Source organism: Rattus norvegicus, chromosome 6, assembly GCF_036323735.1.
Source record: "Rattus norvegicus strain BN/NHsdMcwi chromosome 6, GRCr8, whole genome shotgun sequence".
NCBI classification, from domain to species: domain Eukaryota; kingdom Metazoa; phylum Chordata; class Mammalia; order Rodentia; family Muridae; genus Rattus; species Rattus norvegicus.
Genome location: NC_086024.1, coordinates 112,693,982 through 112,715,919, shown reverse-complemented (window position 1 = coordinate 112,715,919; position 21,938 = coordinate 112,693,982). Strand labels below are relative to the sequence as shown.

General features: G+C 40.6%; 1 protein-coding gene across 1 annotated transcript in view; it reads left to right on the top strand.

Moving 5' to 3' along the window:
* Sptlc2 (serine palmitoyltransferase, long chain base subunit 2) overlaps positions 1–21,938 on the top strand; it is an 82,848-nt gene that overhangs the window by 46,551 nt on the left and 14,359 nt on the right. Inside the window, 3 exon segments of the mRNA NM_001037097.2 lie at positions 2,681–2,786; positions 3,765–3,984; positions 7,840–7,966. Coding sequence (NP_001032174.1) covers positions 2,681–2,786; positions 3,765–3,984; positions 7,840–7,966 — 453 coding nt within the window.

The following is a 21,938-nucleotide window of genomic DNA, read 5'->3' as shown; positions in this document are numbered from 1 at the left end:
ACCAGAACTGGGTATCTTCAGACCCATAGTGGTTGCTGGGAATTGAACTCAGGACCTCTGGAAGAGCAGTCAATGCTCTTAACCATTAAGCCATCTCTCCAGTCCTAAATAAATCTTTTTAAGAAACCATAGTTTTCATAATTTAAAACACACAGAAGGAGAAAGATCATCTAGCTATATGTTTAGTATCCTCTCTTACCACGATGTGTGTGAACAGATGAGGTTGTAGAATAATAAACCAAGATGTTAGGTCTGCCCCTCTGGAGGGACAGATTGGGTGGCTGTAACCTGGGGTGTTTTGTTTTATCTTATGTTCTACAGTGAGACTGAGACACTGTTCTGTTGTATGTGATTGAGATTTTTTTCATTGTTGTTGTGAAACTTTTAGCCATACATATTATGATCCTCTTCTTCATACCTGTGATTCTTTGTCCTCCTTTATTTAATGTGATGTGTCCAGATAACTATAACTATAGCTGTAACTCTTTAGCTCCTTGTTTGGCCTTAAATCCTTTCTGAACTTGTTGCATAGAAAGAGCACTACACTTACATGTTTGCACAGTCTTCTGATTCCTCCAGAGCAGCCCCAGCGTGCCTAGTGGAAAGGGATTATGTTTTTAATACCTTTCTAAATTGTATCATACATAAAACAAACATGACAGTATTTGCTGGTTCTCACTAGTCAGCATGGCTTACTGTATATCATTTTCTGCATCTAGTAAGGACAAATTTTTTTCATGCATAGAGCAATTTTTTATTCAGCTCTTATATTTGTAGATATTTCTTTAAGTTGATATTTTCTTTTTTTTTTTTTTTTCCTTTTTTCATTTTTTTCGGAGCTGGGGACCGAACCCAGGGCCTTGCGCTTGCTAGGCAAGCGCTCTACCACTGAGCTAAATCCCCAACCCCTGCTATTTTCAAACTGATGTCTTTTTATTGATTTTGGGAGCTTTTTGTATTGTCCTATTTCACTATTTTGACTTATCAAATGTCTGGCCTTTAGATTGCATTTAATGGTTTCTTCATTAAAGAAGGGGCCTGTTCTCTTACATTTTCCTTTGGGAGTTTTGTGGCATATTTAAGCTTTAAATTTACATGAAATTTATGGGGTTTATGATAAAAGGAAGTTGGAAATTATTTTCTTTTTTTTTTTTTTTTTTTTTTTTTGGTTCTTTTTTTTCGGAGCTGGGGACTGAACCCAGGGCCTTGCGCTTCCTAGGCAAGCGCTCTACCACTAAGCTAAATCCCCAACCCCGGAAATTATTTTCTTTTTTTTTTTTTTTTTCCCCCGGTTCTTTTTTTTCGGAGCTGGGGACCGAACCCAGGGCCTTGCGCTTCCTAGGTAAGCGCTCTACCACTGAGCTAAATCCCCAGCCCCGGAAATTATTTTCTTAAGTAGGCGCTCTTCCCGAGTGTTCTTTCTATAGATTGCTGCCTTTGCTAAAGTTTGTAGACTTTGTCATTGTTGTTGCTTCCTTGTTTTATGAAGTGGGGCGTCACATAACCTTGGCTAGCCTGGAACTCACCATATAGCCTAGGCTGTCTTTGAATTCACAATGAGTCTTCTGTTTCAACCTCCTGTGTGCTAGGATTGCAGACGTACACAGCCATGTTCAGGTTTCTTTTTCCTGTTGTCTTCCGTTTGTCTAAAATGTTGAATCATTCTTTACTGTCCGTCAGCTTTCTGTACATAAGCATAGGAAGCAACAGTGAGTACAGATTTGCTTGTCTCCTGCTCTCTACACTGAGCAGTGCTCTGGGTCAGGCCGGTTACTGCTGTGGTGAGTGCGGCCATCTCTTGCCAGGCTGATTGTGGTCCTGCAAACACTGACAGGTGTAGTATAGTTGTGACCTTTACTTCACCCGATTGTGTGTTTTTATTACATTTCCCTGCCTGATCAAAGTCTGATAGAAAAAGAACAAAGCTGGGCAGTCTCTCAACAGTGCAGCTGATGGCGTGCGTGTGGGACAAGTACAGCTCACTGCTGAGCGCCTAAGCTTAGACTCATGGGTGCCCCCCACTGGCCTAGTTTTAACCAGTGCAAGGAGAGTCTGCTTAATATAAGCAGCTACTGAATACATCCTGGGTAAAAGGAAAGAGATATGCACTTTGAGAGTTTCCCTGCCTGTACCTGCTTGGGGCTCACAGAGGTCAGATCTGGACTAAAGGATGTTAGTGAATCGCAGTGTGTGCACCAGAAATCAAACCTTGGTCCTCAGTAAGAACAGCAAAGGCTCTGACACCCTTAGCAGTCTCTTCAGGTCCGTTCATATTCACTTTTTAAGAGGAATATGTATTTGGGGTGATTTATCCCCTCTTGCTTGGTCTTTACACAGTTATTTCTGTATGAACCACCTTTCATTTCCAGATGAACTGCTTGGGTTAGAGATGCAGTTTGATTTTAAAAATGAAGAAAAGCTAGTTCAAAGGCAGAGATATAACATAAAAACAGTAGTCATTTTCTATCTAAGCAACTAAAGCAAAATTAACTCATTGCTGACTTTGAACATTTGTCACATTTAGATGTCAACTAAAGTAGCAATAATTGACTCATCTTTTCTAGTTATGTTGATGCCCTCTGCTGTCTGAGACATTTCTAAATAAAAATGTGTATTCACTTTTTTCTAGTGCTGTTAGGAAAAAGATACTTTAGGACTGAATTCTTTCTTTGTGCCGTAGATATGCAAAGCTTGGAGAAGCTTTTAAAAGATGCCATTGTTTATGGTCAGCCTCGGACAAGAAGGCCCTGGAAGAAAATCCTAATCCTCGTGGAAGGCATATATAGGTAATCTGCTCTACTACTCTTAACCACGATGTAGGCCTGCAAAGTCAGCAAGCTTTCAGCTGACGGTCTGGCTCGACTAGCCTCTTCAGGAAACTAAGAAGACAGTGGCTGTGACTTGTTATAAATACCTGGAGACAGTGGACACACTGAGCACGAAGGTCTTTATGTGAGGATATTTTTCTACTGCTTATGAAAATCTTACACATAAAGATTCTCATTTATTAAATTACAAGGCTGCATGTAAATGGTACATAACTATAATTCCAGCATTCAGGAGGCTGAAATAGTAGAACCATCTATTGAGCCCACCACCACCCCTACCCCAGGATACATGGCAAGACTGGTGCATAGTGTTTGTACTCTTGTCTAGCATATATGAAGTCCTGGATTTCAGTCTCCAGCCTCACACAAAACAAACTAACATCAAAATAAAGTTAGGTTTTGCTTGTATCTTTTGAGTTGTGGTCCCATGTATCCCACACTGACCTTGCACCTCTGCTTTTAACTCTGCCTCTCGGGTGCTAGGATTTACTTATATTCCTTACTCCAGGCTAAATTTTAATTTTCAGATGTTTTTCTTTTGTTAATTTGGACAGTGTGCCTTAGTTAGGTTTCTGTTGTTGTGATAAAGACCATGACCAAAAGCAACCTAGAGTACAGTCCACTGAAGGAAGCCATGGGCAGAAACTCAAGGCATGTCTAATGAGCACAAAGTCATTAAGAAGACTCCTGTGGGCTGGGGATGTGGGTAGGAGTAGAGTGCTTTCCTAGCATATTTCCTAGCCCCAGCTTTAATCCTTAACCTCACAAAAACAATCTGCTGTAACTTTAATTTTTTCTGTAGTTTAAAACCAGAAGTGGTTTATTTTAAAAAGTAATAATCTAAAAAAAAATCAACAATTAAGGTGAACAGTTGCTAATTTTAAGAGTTAAAAGGTCTCTGTTTTGTTTTTTGTTCTTTTAACCCTGTTTGGCCAGCATGGAAGGGTCTATTGTTCGCCTTCCTGAAGTGATTGCTCTCAAGAAGAAATACAAGGCATACTTGTATCTGGATGAGGCTCACAGCATTGGGGCTCTTGGCCCTTCAGGGCGTGGTGTAGTAGACTACTTTGGCCTGGATCCTGAGGATGTAGATGTTATGATGGGAACATTCACAAAGAGCTTCGGTGCTTCAGGAGGATACATTGGCGGCAAGAAGGTAAAGTAGGCCTTTAGAGTCACCAATTAGAGATCAAAAGGCTGTTGGATTTGGGAACTGTCTAGTGGGTGGGGTCCTGAACCTGGGATATTGGGATCCTGAATGTTCTTATGGACGGTGTTCTAGTGCTGGTGGACACCCTACCTCAGATGCCTGGAGAGTGACTCATGTCTCTTGTTGAGCTAAAAGGCTGGTTCTGTTCATTGTTTGTTGTTAGCTCATTTGAGCTTCTCTCTAAACTACACTCTGGTCTGAGATATAGAGTACTCTTTTGTAAACGAGCACATAGAGGTGCTTCTTGTTTGCCGTAGTCTTCTCTGTTGGGTTTGGGTTCTGCTCACACTTTGAAAGGGTTGTCACAAAGCCAATGGAAAATAGGAATGCACAAGCAAGAGAAGGTTTACTAGCTCTAAGACTCTGCGAATTATCTTGTTTTAATGTTTTATATGACCTCTAAGGCAGTTAAGAATGTGCAAAATAATGCAGTCTGCATTTGAATGTGTATCTGCTTTGTAAGACCTTGGGGAAAGCATTTTTAACTTTTTAGTTTCCTTACTAGTAAAGTAAATATGGCTGGTTTGTAATGTGGTAATGGTTTAAAAATGATGTGTGCCTATATTACAGTACAGATGCATTTTGCATGTATGTTAAGTGAAATGAATCAAAAGGTCATTTCATATGATGGTTTTCTTTGTCTTATGTTTTATCTAGAATAGGTGTGGAAACGGAATGTAGTTTTAGTAGTTTCCAGATGATAAGGAGAGGGAAATGGAAAGTAACCGCTAATGGGTACACTGTTTCCTTGTAGGGTGAAGAAATGTTCTACAGTTAGGTAGTAGTAAAGATAGCACAGTTCTGACTATGGCAAAAGCCACTGGATTGTATCCTTTACAAAGGCGACTGTGATGGAATTTGGCTTATGAGCCAGGCCTGTAGCTCAGTAGTAAAGAACTGACCCAGCATGTGTGCTGCCCTCAGTTTGACTCTCAGTATCACAAACAGAAAAGAAGAAAAATGAGCTATAACATCATTAAGAAATGTATATCAAGCACCACACAGAGTAGGAACTCATAATTTCTTCTTAAAACTAAACAATTGGAGCTTTAAAGAGTAATCACTCCCAGTGTGTACAGTGGGAAGCCCAGGGCTACCACCACACCTGGCAAGGGACAGAACTGCGTTTGCCTTTGCTCCCAGCAGATGCATGTTCAGCATTAGCTCCCAGCAGCAACAACAGCTAGAGCATCTTTTCAAGTTAACATAAGACTATAGTTAGAAGATCCTGAAATTTATAACACAATAGAAATGGCAGTAGGGAAAGAGATTTAGTATAATTGATTTTTCTGTGTTTGTTGGTTCTTCATGGGTTTATGCTAAAAATAGTTAAACATTTTCCCCCAAAGGGATCAAAAGCTGCCAGTGGTTTGGTTCTCTGTCAGCAGTACAGCCCAGAACAATGATCTGAGGATCTTTGCACCACCCCTCTGTAAGTGCAAGCTTCAGAAGGATATGCAGTGCTAATAATGACAAAACCATCAAGCAAGAAGCAAGAAGCTGTGTACTCATTGAAAATAGTGTTTATCTGTAAGAGGTGCAGTGTTTTGAAGACATGTAATATCAGCTAGTTCCTCCACGTGAAGCTCACTGATGATTACAGTGGGTTTCATTCAATTCAAACCCCTTTTTATTCTTACAAGAATTTCATGAGGGCTTCCTGGGCAAGGGTGTGTACATCCAGAATTTCCAAGGAGAAAAAGGAATTTTGTAGTACAGTTTTTTCTCTTAAGTTTTTACTTATGTATATACTTTATTTTTATCATTCTTAGCTCATTATACCTTTTTTGTCCATTTCTATTCCCACTGATTTCCCACAGTTTTCCTAAATGGGTTATGGGTCACATAAATTCTGCCGACAGTTACTTGTTTTCTATGCACTCACCAGAGTTGGACAATGAGGCAGTCAGATCAAACCCTGAGAATTCTGATGTGTGAGCTAGATGCAGCAGGTATGGACCAGTGTACAGGAAAGATGGTGCCACTGCAAAGGAAGCCACACAGAGAGGAAACTGTGACCCCATACCAGGGTCTGTCCTTCTTTGATGCCAGGCTGTTGAATCACCGGTATTTGGTGATTTACTTATTAAACTAGTTGGATCACCTCAGAAGCAGGTTTTTCTAATTAGCTTTGAAACAGACTTCACACAGTCCTTCTGTGAAGACTTACTCAGGAAGTTTTGCAAGTCTGTAAGTCAGGAAAATGTGTGACCACCTTGTTTGTTGGTCAGAGTGCAGCACTTAACCTCTTGATCCTCCTGCCCCCTCCTTCTACAGGCTAGGATTGGGTTGCATGTGCCATCTCCCCTGTCAGAGTTCTAAATATCACACCATGCTTTATTTGACTCCGAAAGTTGAAGGCCAAAATGCTACATTTGATAATTGTAATTTCAGTTTTTCTGCTTTTTCTAAAAACCAAAGAAAAGTTTAAAAAAAAAATGAAGAAACAGCACTAAACGAAAAGACCCATGGAGAAATGTGGTGACTGCTTTCTAGATGTTGACAGTGAGGGCTGTTGCAAAGAGGAATATTATTCTAGGGACAGTGCTGACTCATACATCATTATATGAAGGCGTCCAGTAACTTTCATCAGTGCTCTCTTCTGGATTTAGATGTCTGTGCCACTCTTGCTGTGAATTGTGTGTAGAAAAGCCCTTTACTATATGAAGTGTTACATAACACTTGTGAGCACTGCGTTTGGTTTGTACATGGTGTGCGTCTGCAGGCATCATTTATACTCCTCACAGAAAACACTTCCACTCTCATTAGGCAGGGCCTCGGCCTGTGATTGTTGTGTCATTCTGGATATGCACAGTCCTCACCCGGCTTGTTGTAGTAAATTCTGCTAAGTTGTACATCATTACATTGTGTGACCTTTCCTGGGAAGACATGAACAGATGTCTGTTCATTCCAGATAGGACACTGATGACAGACGAAAGATGTGTCTAGTAAGTGATGACTTGTTGTCAGTTGCTTCTAATCAGGCTTGGTAGATTTTATTGTGCATTTTTACCTTTTTGTTAATGGATTTTTACCTTTTTGTTAATGAGACAAAGCTTACTTTGGGAGTTAAATGATTCTTTTTAAAATGATATATTGATGTGAATTAAAGATAAGTAATATAAGGTGTCATTTCAGAATTGGTATAAGGTATTTGTGCTTTGGGATACAATTGGGAGCAAATTAGAAGCAACTGCCTATTTTGATACATCAACAGCTCTCGCCCCTCTTCACTAAAGACATTTGCCATTTTATAGCCCAGAATAGCCTTAGGTTTGCAGTCTTCCTGCTTCATCTTCCCAGAGACTAGGGTTATAGGCTTATACCACTACACCCAGTAGTATACCGGATTCTTGTTATGCATATTTTATTTAAAGATTTAAATGAGGATCTGGAGAGTTGGCTTAGTAGCTAAGAGCTGTTCACACCTGAGCAGCCACCTGCCAAATGTGTGCTGCATCACTGAGTGGTGCACTCCCAGCCTAGGAAATTGTTATTTATGAATATGACAGGCAATATGTGTATAGGGTGAGACACAAATGACACTTAGAAGTAAATCATTGTCGGTCAAAAAATAAGTTAGTACTTTCTTAATTCGTCTTTGAATTAACCCTGGGCTTTGTCCTGTTTCTGCATCCTTGTTGGCCAGCTGTGTGTGAGCTTTGATGGTGTTAGCTGACCTTGAGTTTCAGCTTAGCACCCTACACCAGGCTGTTGAAGGGAAGGGTTCATTAACACCCAGAAGGAGGGCAGTTACACACCTGTAGAAACGTCCTCTAAATGCCGCGTCTGCTTCTGCAGGAGCTGATAGACTACCTACGCACACATTCTCACAGTGCTGTGTACGCCACGTCAATGTCACCACCTGTGATGGAGCAGATCATCACCTCCATGAAGTGCATCATGGGGCAGGATGGCACCAGTCTTGGTAAGTCTTTTTCAGGAAGCATTTCCTTGGCTTAGGAAAAACCTTAGCAGGCAGTTGTGCTGCTTTGGTTGAGGTTTTTCCCTAAATAAGGACTCAGGCTTCCAACAGGGCAGCACTGTCATAGATGCTTTTCAATGTGTTCAATAACTTTGATAACTGTACTGACTCCCTCGTGCAGAATTCCCTCCCTCCCTCCCTCCCTCCCTCCCTCCCTCCCTCCCTCCCTCCCTCTCTCCCTTCCTTCCTTCCTTCCTTCCCTTATTTCTTTATAGGCAGAGTTTCTGCATGTATGGCTATCCTGGGATTCTGTGTAGACCTAGCTGGCATTGAGCTCACAGCCTCTGCTTCCCAAGTGCTGGGATTAATGGTGTGTACCACATGCCTGAGTTACACATGATGAGACCTTTCTTGTTGTCCTACTGTGCTTTTAACTTTAGGACATTTGCCTTCAGAGTCACACGTTTTATGTGGAAATATAATTCACTACATAGTAATGTATGTCTTCAGTAGCATGTTTCCAGAATAAATGTCTTTGATTTCAAACCTTTTTAAAGTTTCTGATTTAATGAACAATACATAATAAAGGTCATCATAAGTCTATTTTTGTTGTTGTTGGGACGTGCATCCAAAGAGATGCAGGTACACAAATGAAATCAAAGTAAAAGATGTTGCCTTGTTTATTACTTTGTATCACCAGAGGGCAGTGTTGACCAGTTACTATGAAAAGAAGGTAATTGAGTCTTTGGTTTTCTTTTTTACTTTTAAAAGTCTTTGTTAATGGTGGGATGTGGGACATTGTGATACAAGACTATAATCATAGCACTCCAGAAATAGAAAATTATTCAAGGTCACCCTTAGCTATATATCTTGAAGCCAGCCTGTACTATTAGAGACCCTAGCTCATCAACAACAACAAAAAAAAGACAATAACAAAGTTTTCTATTAGCTGTATGATGTGTACTTAATTTAACTTGTTCTCTTGCTGCTTCTGAGGCATTGTGGATATGCGGATTTTACATCCTCGGCCTTGGGCTCTTCTTGGCACTATGGATGGACATGTATAGTACATAGCACTATGGATGGACATGTATAGTACATGGCACTATAATAGACATGTATAGTACATGGCACTATAATGGACATGTATAGTACATGGCACTATAGATGAACATGTATACTACATGGCACGAGTTAAGTAGTCTGTTTGGTTTTAACTAAGACTTTTCTGAAACCCAAACTTACTTTATATCTGTTCCCATCTGTCAAAGATCCTTGTTATCTCTATGAAGAGACTTTGGGAAATATTGTTATCAGCTTCAGTTTTATGCATTTTTGCCTGTTCAGGAAGAAAGTATTAATGTTGCGCAGAATAGGAGCCATGGCAACTGCCTCCTGAGTTCACAATCACATAGATGTATTGCCTCTCTTCCGGATGTGAGGGAGTATGTTTGGACATGAGATACACATGCATTCAGAGACAGACAGTAGAGTGACCTTACTAGTTTGTTATACAGATTATTTAGTTTGGTGCATAGGTTTAGACTAAGAAAAAGCTAACAGCTATCAATATCAACATTGGTCATTTCTTAGCCTAGAGCTGTATGATGAAGAACTTATGAATAAGTGACTTATTTGTACTCATGGAAAGTGTCAGATGAGAAAATAAAATATGGTAGTCAGGCCAAGTGTTGAATTAGCATTGCTTTTCCAGGTTCTGCCTCTCCAGCCACATCAAAGCTTAGTGGTGTGGCATCTGTGTAAGGCTCACAATTTCTGTGGGTTTGGAGGTCAGTCAGGGCACAACAAAGATGGCTTATTTTTACTTCACAGGTCTGGGACCAGATTAGAAGATTAGAACAACTTGGGTGGTTGGGGACTGGGATCATCTGTCAGCTTCTTCACTGAGTGTTGGACGGCTTTGCTGTATTTGCTGAGTAACTTGAAATTTTTGAGTTAACTGAATCAAACCCACTGTTATGAGCTTTGCTTGGATATCACCAAAGTTGATGGTAGCTGGGCCTAAGTCTGAGGAGGAGGCTATAGAGAGTATATGTGACACATTTCAGCCCTGCCTTAAAAGACTTGTCTGCTTAAGTTGCTAAAATATATTGTGCTACCAGGTGGTGATGGTGCATGTCTTTAAACCCAGCACTCAGGAGTCAGAGGCAGGTGGACTAGGACAGTCTGGTCCTCAGAGTGAGTTCCAAGACAGCCAGGGTTATACAGAGAAACCCTGTCTCGAAAAGCAGCAACAAAAAATGTGTTGTGCTGTATTATTACAGTATTTCACATGTCCCGTGGTTTACCCATGAAGATAGCAGAGGAGCTTCAGTACAAAGGCAGTCTTTCCTACACTCACAGGAAATGCCTCATGAGGGTCTGTTGACCCAGTGCTGTACAAGTGAGAGGAGTGTATACTGTACAGTCATTGGAAAGTCTATTTGGTATTCTCGGTTCTGCAGGGCTGAGAGCAGGTAGATAGTCGTGTGAGTACCTAATAGTGTTTAAACAGTTTTCAGGGTAGGGAAATATGGAATGAGTCAGGGACATTCTATTACACTTGTAGGAACAGACCAGATTCCACTAATAAGGACTGTCCCTATCGTTTGTGTTTTTAAATGTTACACGAGTCAGTCATGTTGTATGCGCCTTAGTACAGTTCGCTGTGTTTATTGCACTGTGAGTTCCCTGTGTTGCAGGTGATCCTCTCAGTCTCTTGTTTGCAGTTTTACAGTATTCCAGAGTATAAGGGCAGTCTTCTGTTGATGGATGTTTAGGTTATTAGCTGTTTTGGGCTGTCACTAGAACCACAGAGTGATCTGTGTGTGTCTCTGCTCTGTGCTTGCAAGGTTACCTTGGATACCTTTCAGTGAGGTTGGCAGATATCTCTACAGTCTTCTAAATTCTTTCCCCAGCCAAACATACTACCAGATGCCAATGATCCCAGTACGTGGAAGACTAAGGCGGGATGATTACTGCAGGTTTGAGGCCAGCCTGGGCCAGGTAGTGAGACTAAACAAAACAACAGTAAATTCCCCAGGGCTTCAATATACTCTCCCACTATTGTTACTATACTTAATTAAAAAAAAAAAAAAAAAGTTGAGTCTGGAGAGATGGCTCAGCAGTTAAGAGCACTGACTGCTCTTCCAGAGGTCCTGAGTTCAATTCCCAGCAACCACATGGTGGCTCACAACCATCTGTAATGGGATCTGATGCCTTCTTCTGGTGTGTCTGAAAAAAGTAACAGTGTACTCATATAAATAAAATAAATAAATGTTTTTTTAAAAAGTCTACACAAAATTTGACATTTATGTTTTTAAATTTATGAAGGTATCTAGCTACAAGAAGAATTAGAAATAGTAATGTCATGTAAATTAGTGGTGAATCACAGAGAAAACATGCTCTAGAAAGACTATGTTCTAGGCTTCCTTTCCCAGACTTCACTGAGGAATGATGGAACAAGACAAAGAGTTTAACATTGTGCAGCTTAAAACCAGGAAAGGCAGACAGCCCAGCACTGCTTCCTGGGAGAAGGTGGCGGGGGAGGGAGCATTTTTATTTCTATTAAAGTTGCATGTTACTATGTGAATGTATTGGGGTGTTTTGTTTATTTTTTTAGTAGAGCTTCAAAATTATTCATTAAGCATATTAAATCCTGCTTAAAATGAGATTCAAAGTGAGATAGTCTGTGCTGCTGTTAGGAGAAGAGCACTGCTCAGAAAGCTGCAGCCAGCCAGGGAGGATGAGCTACCTTTCTGCTCACTTTCGCAGCTCCCGTTTCCTTCCTCCTGGACAGCCCTTCCCGAATCCCCTAGAATTACTGTCATTTTTGTAATTGGAAATCGTGCTGTTAGTGACTCTCTTCCAGTGGCAATATCAAGTCAGAACAGGAGAGTAGAGGAGACCCAGGAAATTCTGAAAAGCCCACCAAATTTTGGAGAGCTAGCTTGCCCTTCATGCATCACTGACCATATTCTGTAGTGGATTTTAGATCCAAGAGCTTTTTATGAATCAAAATATCCATGAAAATCAACTAAGATTTTTAGTTTAGTTTATAAAAATTCCAGAACTGCAGTTGGATAAAAAATGATGTAATGTTTTGTGTACAGTATTTTGTGTGTGTTGTTGGATGCAAATCATCATGGTCACATCAAAGACAGAGTGAGTCGGATATATACATTTAGTAAGTGGCTTTTAGAGTGATTGCACAAGTCATTTTCCACATAGAAAACTTCACTGCACTTCACTTCTAAAGAACCTATGTAAATTCTGTTACTAGTGTAGAACTTATGTAGGTTGAAGTTTAATTAAACTTAGGTTTGGCCCATTTGAATTAACTCAGCAATAGACTTGCTAATGAGGTATTAAATGATGCAGGGAACTGTCAACAACTAATTTAGGAGATGGAAACTACTCTGCTTTGAAGAAGCATTGATATGATCTTGTAGAGAACTGTGCACTACTCAAGACTTTCCACCCACCCCAACACTGCCTTTCAAGCACAGGAAGGATCGCTTTCTGCTTTTTTCCTTTATTGTTGTGTTTTAATGGAGATTGTTTAGAAACTCATCCAGATCAGTGGAGGAGAAGAGGTAATGAGCAAAGTGCAGTGATTAGAAAAGAAGGAAAAAGGCAGAGCGAATTTTCTGGTGAACAGTTTCATCCCTACCTTGCACATTTGAGCAGTTACTCCAGTGCTGAGCTCTAGGCCAGACCCCCTGTCCTGTGACTTAGTGCCTAGAGCACTGCTGTCAAGACATGTTTGTGTCAGCATTTATCAGGGACCAACTCTGTGCTGGAGTTGAACAAGATGTGCTCTGTGCCTTTGAAAACAGCCATGCAGAGTGGCTGGGTGAGATGCCTGGGAAGAACTAGTCTCCATCACGGAAGCTGGAAGCTTTCTCCTTGGTTCACCTTGCTCCTTTCTTAATTCCCTCCCTGCTTTCTCTGCCTGCCACACCACATCCTCCATGAAATTTAATTTATCTTTACTTAAATTATCTGAAGCAAACCCAGATCTAACCTGCTTAAGCACACTTAAGTGAGCTCCTTCTTTCCCCTACCCCCATGGGGTCTCTTGTCACTTAACAAAAATTAAAGGAAAAATTCCTCTTATAAATTAGCTGCTTCTTCTTCATTGTCTAACACAAAGGCCTTTTAACCATTTGCTTTAACTTTTTAAAATCAGTAAGCATTAAAACGGCTTTACAGGTGAGGAGATGGAGCTCACATGTAGGGCAAGTTCTCTCTCTACCTTGTTTCCAAGTCCGATGTGGCTTTTTTCAGTCTATCTGCTTCTACTTCTGACCATATTTAATGTTTTATTAAAGCAAACTGTTTTACACTTGATCTTAGCCAAAATTTGGCCGAGAAGCGATAAAGCAAACTGTTTTATGACCTATTTCTAATTTTCTTATTCTGTTCAGCTAATTTTCTACAAAACACCCAATTTTCCTAGTGAATGCTCAGCCTGACAAATGACAGTGACAGGTGAGGGTGGGGGCATTTGACTGCATCCTTCCTCCCTCTGACTCAGCAACCACTTTACCAAGAGCTCTTCCTTCTTCCACTCTCATCTCCTTTTTAAAAATCCAAACGTAAATAGCAGGTTTTTTAATAAGGAACTTCTATTTGGTTCTTCCTTCAGTCAGTTTGAAGCTGGCTATTAAGATGCTTTGAGCCGGATACTTTGAACAGATGTACCCTTGGCCATTAAATGGAACATTGTTCTTAGTAAAAAACCTAAATAAGGCATTTGGGTTCCCCTGGAGTAGGAAAGGAACCCTGAATCAGAGGCCTGCAAACCTATAGTGAGATTTATTTAAAGATTTTTTTTCCCCTACAATTTTTATGTCCATTTATTTGAGCTAACACATAGTTTTACTTTCTTTCATGTTGGTTTTGTGACTGCGGTGGCCTAGTCTGTGTTGAAGAACACATCTAACTTTGCACACCACAACATGACTGACATCGCTTCTTTCCCCCAGAATTGTTTGTAGGGGTGGGGTTTTGTCTAGAAGAGTTGGTCACAGCAGCCCTTCTTCTTTACGAGTCTGTTGTTACACAACTCCTTTGTATATGCCAGTGACAAGACACAGAGACCAGTTATTCTCTGACAGCTCACCACCCAGAGATAAGAATATGTCCAAGGATTGATTTTATATCATTTGATTTCTCATTCTCTAAATGTTTGATCTGTATGTTCCTGTCATCTATATTCACAGTTCCACATTGATAAAGAAGAAACTTTGTCAATGATGCTTTTACTTTTAAAGTTTGTACCTCTGGGTGATGAACCCAGGCCTGGCACATAGTAAACCATCTATCCGCCTCTAAGCTCCACCTCCAGCTCCATAATGTTTCTTTAATATAGTAAAGCAAGAGAGACTTCGTAGGTACAGAGACCGATAGCTACAGAGAGGCCTTGCCCTAAGTAAGAGCAATTAATTGAGTTTAGTTCTGACTCCAACCAGGAAATACAGGAATTTGCTGTTAAAGAACAGAGTTTGAGCCAGTGGAGAGGAGCTATCAGGGTAAGGGGCTCTTTACCTTCAGAGTCTTTGCTGAAGGCAGACAGCAATAAGACACCACAGTCGGGATTTTCTCTAATCTGATTTGGCAGGATTCTCACCCAAATCTGCTTACACGAGAGGTATCTTAACATGGCAGTGTTTGACCTTGTTCATAGGCTCATGGCATTTTAAAGAACACTTCAGTCTGAAAGCAAGCTAGCATTTAGAAGATTTAACATGTTATTTATTTAGATTTTAAAGCCTGTTTACATCAGAGGGAACCAAAACTAAAGACATTGGTTACTGTAAAAGAAAAAAATACATTGGAGGGCAAGAATGAGATGTTGGTGATAAAGCTAAGCTCCAGTTTTCATCATTTTCTGAGACCTAACTGCTGATGGCCCCTGACTCCTTACACGGGGGTGGGGATGGTGGGGGTCAGAAGTCAGCTGGGGAAGAAGGATTGTGGATTCAGACCTGAGGTCAGAATTGGTGAGGTTGCTTGGAATTGATGTTTTGTTTTCCTTTTCTGTTTTGATTACTCATATTGTTATAGCCTGTTAATTGGAAATTCCAGAGTTTTAGTAAATAACATACAAATGGCTTTGACCACAGTAGAATGTTTTCTTTAATGTTCATTATTTGTAACATTATTTAACTGCCTTGTCTTCTGACTCGGGAACTACTTTCTTAAACTCAAGCCAGCCTTTTCCAGTACTTGCTTATTTGCTACCCTGTGGGACTGGAGGTGGACCACACTGCATAACATACAGTAGGCAATCCCTCATCCCTTTGGTTCTGTCTAAAGTAGCAGTGCTATCTGTGTTCTATCTCCGACAGAGGGACTAATCTGTCCTGGACGAGGGAAGTAACTGAGTGGTTAGAATGCTTGTCTACCATGCTAAAGGTCCTTAGTCTGAAGGTGAGAAGACAGGAAGGGAGAAGGGGAGGGGCTCAATCCTGAATGACTTGGCACCCTTTAAAATTTTGTTCTTTATTTTTTTTCAAAGGCTCTTGGCCTCTTTTCTTCCTTTTGTTCAAGGCCCTGTGTTACTGACTGTGCATTAGCAACCATTCTGCTAAACTTTTGATTATATTGAATCAACAACGTTAAGCCCTTGCCCCTGCTGCTTGTTGCACAGCCTGTGGCAGTCCTCAGGAAATCCTATTTTTTGGCATTGAAACGAATTAAAGGATTAAGCCACTACAAGGGAGGGGGTGATAAACTCTGTTTGTGGGAGGAATTTCCCGGCCAGTGTTTGCAAAAGCTGCTCTCCTTCTTATATGTAGATAGAAAACCACGGGGCTGCTTTGCAACAGGCTCTCGGGGCATGGAGAGGCAGGCCTGTCTGCTTTGATGTCCTTGAGTCTGGCAGTGGCCCTAGCTGAGCACTTGGATGCTTGATATCCAGTCTAGCAAAATAGGGGCTCACAGTTGATGAACTTGGTTCCCACCCTGTTACCCCAACTGTTAACTCTTGTTTCCTGGAAGCCTTTACAAATACCCTTTTTTACAAGCTGCTTCACACAGAGACACTACAGTATTTATAAAAAGTCTGTTGGGGGTGCATTTATTTCCTTTCCTTTGGGGCTCTTAAGTAACAAAGTTTTGTGGTATTTTTTTCCTTTGTGCTGTTTATATGAAACTTAAGAGAAATGTGCTATACTGTGTCATGCATTTTAATTAACATTTCTTTTGGTTTTGTTTTTCATGGGGTTTTGAGATTCTCCATCTTTCTCTGAGTCAGAAAATCATCAGGACAGAGTTCAGTTACCATTAATTACAATTTGGTTTTAAAGTCTCATTGATTTTTTTTTCTTTACATGTTCTATCCTTGCCTACCTCCTTCTCCCGCCCACTTGCTGCTTTATGATACTTTTAAATGTGATGATCTGGAGTTCAGTCTAAGTCTGCAGGCTTAAAGGCCACGTGAGTTGTGTGCTCACTGACAGTGGTTTCCCAGCTTTCTCCTTCTGTGGACACTATGTGGCTCTCTGTATCCTGTGTGGGCACCTGTGACAGTGTGGATAAAATCTGCTGACCCAGAAAGACTGTTAAGTTTTAAGCCTGTTCTACAAAGTTCATAGCTAAATGTGAAAATTAATTCATCTAAATGTGAAAATTATGGAAGTTCCTTGAAGTTTAATCTTTACATTATCAATATATTTCTGATGACATGGAAGTGAACTTCAGCCTAACAATGAGATTCATAAAATAGGCAGGAATTTTACTAATAAGCATCAAATGTTCGCGATCACCACAGAAAAGATTTTACGGTTGTGGTTGGTGTTGCTTTAGTCCTCGTTCAGCTTTTAACACCCACTCCAACACACACCTATTCTTGTAGGAATATATACAGATCATGGCCAAAAGATTGTTTTTTTTTTTTTTCCGGAGCTGGGGACCGAACCCAGGACCTTGCGCTTGCTAGGCAAGCGCTCTACCACTGAGCTAAATCCCCAACCCCAAGATTGGTTTTTGATGTTCTCAATTTTGCTGCTGTTCTTGGTAATTTCTTGTGTGTGTATGGAAGCACAAGTGTTGGTCCTTGCCTTCTTGTTTCAGACAGGGTCTCCCCATTGTGTGTACTTGGTTACTTGCCTGTGAGCTTTCAGGGCACTGTTTCTCACTGTAGGAGCTGGGGTACAGACATGAGGTATGCTCAGACAGCAGACCCCATCCCCATTCTCACCTGCTTGCCATTCTAAGCGCTCACATTTGTAAAGGCAGCTACCTTATGTGGGTTATTATTACCAGGTGATATTAGTCCCAATAAATAAAGGGGACTAGTTGCACTTGCCAGTAGAAAGGTGGCAAAACTAAGGGTAAATGTGAATTTTGTTTATAAACTGTGAGTCAGAGTAACGGGTGAGTGAAATAGTAAGTGTGCATTTTTTTTTCTTTTTTTCTTTTCTTTTTTTTTTTTGGAGCTGGGGACCGAACCCAGGGCCTTGCACTTGCTAGGGACGTGCTCTACCAGTGAATGTGCATTTTAAGGTGACTGTGGCCGCGTGTTACACATAAGATTGTGCCCAAGAGCTACACAACTCATCTGATTTGAGTTCAGTCTCCCAAAACCTCTTTGTGAAAGCAAAACAATGGCTCCGCTGACTACCACATGCGCCTTTTGTGTCCTCACACACACACACATACTGAACTGTAAAAAAGAAAACAAAAGTGTACCAGTGAACTAGAAACAGGGAAGAGCCTCCAGATGATGGCAAGTAAGCGGAAATCTTAGAGAGAGGGAGGGGGACTGTATCTAGTGAGTAGTACGATATATTGTTGTTGTTTAAATACATTATTTTTATGTGCATTAATGTGTGCCATGGTACCTCTGTAGGATGAACTTTAAATGTGGAAGCCTTTTCTAACCCAGCTGGCTCCCAAATAATTGAGACAGAGACATGGATTTCTTTAGCAGGCTTTAGGCACAATAACTGAGCAGAGAGTCCTCTGTGGTATCTACCTAGTCTCCAGCCAGAGGCCCAACTTACTTACATAACTTGCTCTGCTGTAACCCTCTGTCATTATGGAGAACTCCCTGGGCGGCTCCTCCTCATGCCCCACCTCTTGGCGACCATGTTTTTCTTCCTTTACCTTGAGGCCCTTCTTTTCCTGGACCCCCACCTGCCTCATCAGTATCTCCTTCTACTTGGCTCTTCTCTCTGGAATCCTTGGCTGGGATCAGAGGTCCAACCTTCCTCTCTACACTGCCCAGTCATTGGCTAGTCAGAAATAATTGGGGAGCATTCTTTATACCACATTTATTCAGTATTCATAACAGTGCCTGTGTCCTGACTGTAACTATAACTCAGGGCACAGAAATCAGTGTCTGAATATACAGTGCTCAAGATCAGTGCCCAACAGCACCCATGTGGAGGTTAGAGGCCAACTTTTGACAGTTAAATTCTCTCATGTGGGTTCCATCATAGAACTCAGGTATCATCAGGCCTAGTGGCAAGCACCTTTATGTGCTGAGCTATCCCACCAGCCTCGGGACATGTTCCGAAGTTTTGCTTCCCAACCATACAGTGTCATCTGAGTGTTCTCAGTGAGATTCTTAACTCTTACTTGATGAGCTTAAAGTTGGGGGAAGGTCTCAGCATACCCCAGGCTAGCCCTTAAGGAGAGTCTCCGTACAGGCTTTCACTGCTATACCTGGCTTGAGCACTTTTTCTATAGTTAATGTTATTTAATTTTATGACACATTTCATTACATAACAAAAATAATCTGAAGTAGAACATATTTTATGTATTTTATTGAGCCTCTTATAAACACAAATGTCTGTGTGTAAAGGAGTTAACAAGTATAGTGGGAATCAAAATTAAGTAGGTTTTCTCCAAGTGCCAGAAAAATCTCAAAGACTGGATAGTTGTTACTTTTGTTGTCAAATCTAAATGTTCAATTGCCTGGCCCTGGTACAACTCAGACATACCTTACACTGACTTCCTATTTGGGTATCCATGCTCACAGACATAAAATTTACCATTTTAAAACAGCAGTTAAATAGATTCAGGTATTCCCAAGAAGCCATTATATTGCCCTTATCACCATATTTGATATTTAGATTGCAGATTCCAGTCATTCTAGAGAGCTTTTTTTCTTACTCCTTCAAACACTGTTTCAGGAGAACTTTTGTTAGTCTAAGAGTACGTGTTCAGTTTTGCTTTAAGCTGTTAAATCCCCAGTTGACTTTTTCATTGAACACAAAGTCTTTCCATTCCATGCCTTAGTAGTACAGAGGTGTCATTGAACTTTTTCTTTGCTGAATAGTCTTGTATTCTATTGCACTCGACTCTTTTCAGGTGTACTATCCCCTCACTCTCCCCAAAGGCAGTCAGAATCACATGCGTTAATTACCAATTCTTTATGCTAGCCATCCATGACCTTTTCTCCCTGCAGAATTTACAGAAGAAGCACACAACAGTGAAATATCTGAGGAAGCTGTCATGGGAGTGGAAGTAGACAGATGACGTATAAAAGAGAAATATTTTGATAGGCACTGTCATCTGATCTGTGTCATTCACAGGATTATTTGGAAAAAGAGAGGAAGGGCTGATCCTTTATGTTTTGATTTCCTGTCTCAAGGACAAGGGCTTTACGTCTCAAGCACTGTTTTCATAACATAATTCCTGTCTTACAAATCCTAGGAACACCCAGTGGCAAAGACTTCAGTTGTCCTTCCCTCCGCTTTATCTTAAGCAACAAAGGCATCTGTTTTGTCAGGGTGTGTTTTTTGTTTGTTTGTTTTTGCAATTTATAAAAGAATAATAACTGGCTGTGATTAAGATTATGAGTAGAGAGATGAGAGAATTAGCCTCAATTCCAGGTGTTGTTTTTAGCTTCAGGTGATTTTCCAAGTATTTATTTGGTGGTTATTAATTTTATTACTGAAGTGGACATTCATGTAGTCAAGTGCACAGATCTTAGGTGTACTGTCCATGAGGAAATATCTTGTAACTACCATCCAGTTCACAGGGTGCCATTCCTTGTCCCATTCCTCCGTGCTGTTTTGGTTTTTGTTTTGTTTGTTTGTTTCTAAGACAGGGTTCTTCTATGTAGACCAGACTGGCTATGAACTCAAGAGTTCTGCCTGCCTCTGCCTTCCCAGTGCTGGGATAAAAGGTTTGTGCACCACATCCAAAATCTTACTTTTGAAGCTGCAGACTCAAACACATGTTCTTTGTTATGGCATAATTTACATAAAAATGTAAACTGAAATTTTCTGCTTTTTCAGCAGGTGACCCCTGGGTTAAAGCAGAATTAAAGTTAGGAATCAAGTTATTTTGACAGCTAGTGCTTTATACATAGGAGTCTTGGAAAGTTTATAGGTATCTGCGTCGGCCTACAGTATCAGTCCAAGAGACCTTCAGAGTTTCTGTTAGTACTGATACAGAGCTTTATGTTTGGGGGTTCTGAGTAGCCCTGGATGTCCTGGAATTTGTTCTGTAGACCAGGCTGGCCTCAAACTAGATCTGCCTGCCTCTGCCTCCCCAATGCTGGGATTAAAGGCTATGCTAACACCACCTGGCAAGAGCTTTGTATATATGTTTCATTGAGAATCTCTGGCCGTCTGTTGTAGGCAGTTGTCTGTCCAGGAGGGCCTTGAAGTTTCTGTGAGTGCCAATAGAGAGCTTCCTTACAACTGAAGATGACATCATTAAAGAGTCCCAAGAAACCAGGAGTAGGACTGTTTATCAGAATTTTTTTTTAAGTGAATAAAATATACTTGATACAGCTTCAAGATATAGCTTGGAGCCTGGGAAATGTCTGAGCGGGTAAAAAAGCTAGCCTGCAAGATCCACTGAAAATGCCATTGCCTTCTATGGAGGTATTGGCCAGAGCTCAAGGCTTAGCACAGTAGCAGAAACAAAAGAGACCTCATGAAGATGGAAGGCCAAAAGTGACTCCTGAAAACTGTCCTCTGACACACACACCACACACCTCAATAACTATTTAAGAAATAAAAATAACTAAATTAATCTGACCATGGTTTCTAAAGATCATCTTCTGGGGCTGGGATTGTAGCACAATGTTAGAGAGCTGTCTGCCTATGTGAAATCCTAGCTAGGTCTGAACCTGAATCTCTAGCTTCAATCCCAGCACGGGGGAAAAAAACAAAAAACAAACAAACAAAAAAAAAAAAAACAAATCACAGTAGTAATTTCAGGATTTCAAGATGGTTAGCAGATAAAAATACTTATCATGAAGCCTATTGTTATAAGTTTTGTCCTTAGACCCCACATAAAGTAGGAAAGAACCAACTCAACAATGTCTCTGGACTGTGTCCATAAATAAATAAACAAACAAACAAATAGATAAATAAATGAAAAATTTTTAACTTTTTTTAATGTCATTGAGGGATGGACATAATCATATTTAATTGTATTCATATATATCAAGTATATCTTAAGTACTTTCTTAAGTACTTTAAGTACTTTCTTAAGTACTTAAGAAAGTGACCCTTTGGGGCTGGGGATTTAGCTCAGTGGTAGAGCGCTTACCTAGGAAGCGCAAGGCCCTGGGTTCGGTCCCCAGCTCCGAAAAAAAGAACCAAAAAAAAAAAAAAAAAAAAAGAAAGTGACCCTTTCTTAAATAAAAATATATTTCCTCCAGGAAAAAAAATTGTTTGGAAAATAGGAAGAATTCAGACCTCTTAGGGCTCTCCGTGTCACTGTCTTAAAATTATCTTGTATGTGTCTATGAGGATATGCTGTGTGAGTTTGGGGGCCTGAGGCATCAGAGGCCATCAGATACCCTGGGGTTGGAGATACAGGTAGTTTTGAGTTGCATGACCTGGGAGCTGGGGACCCAACTTGCGTCCTCTGTTAGGAGCAGCAAGTACTCAACCACTGAGCTGTCTCTCCAGGCCTGCATCTGTGTTCTCTCTGAGACAACAAGGGTTAAGAATTAGGTATAAAATATATCTGTGCTGGAAGTCCATGTTTATTTGAG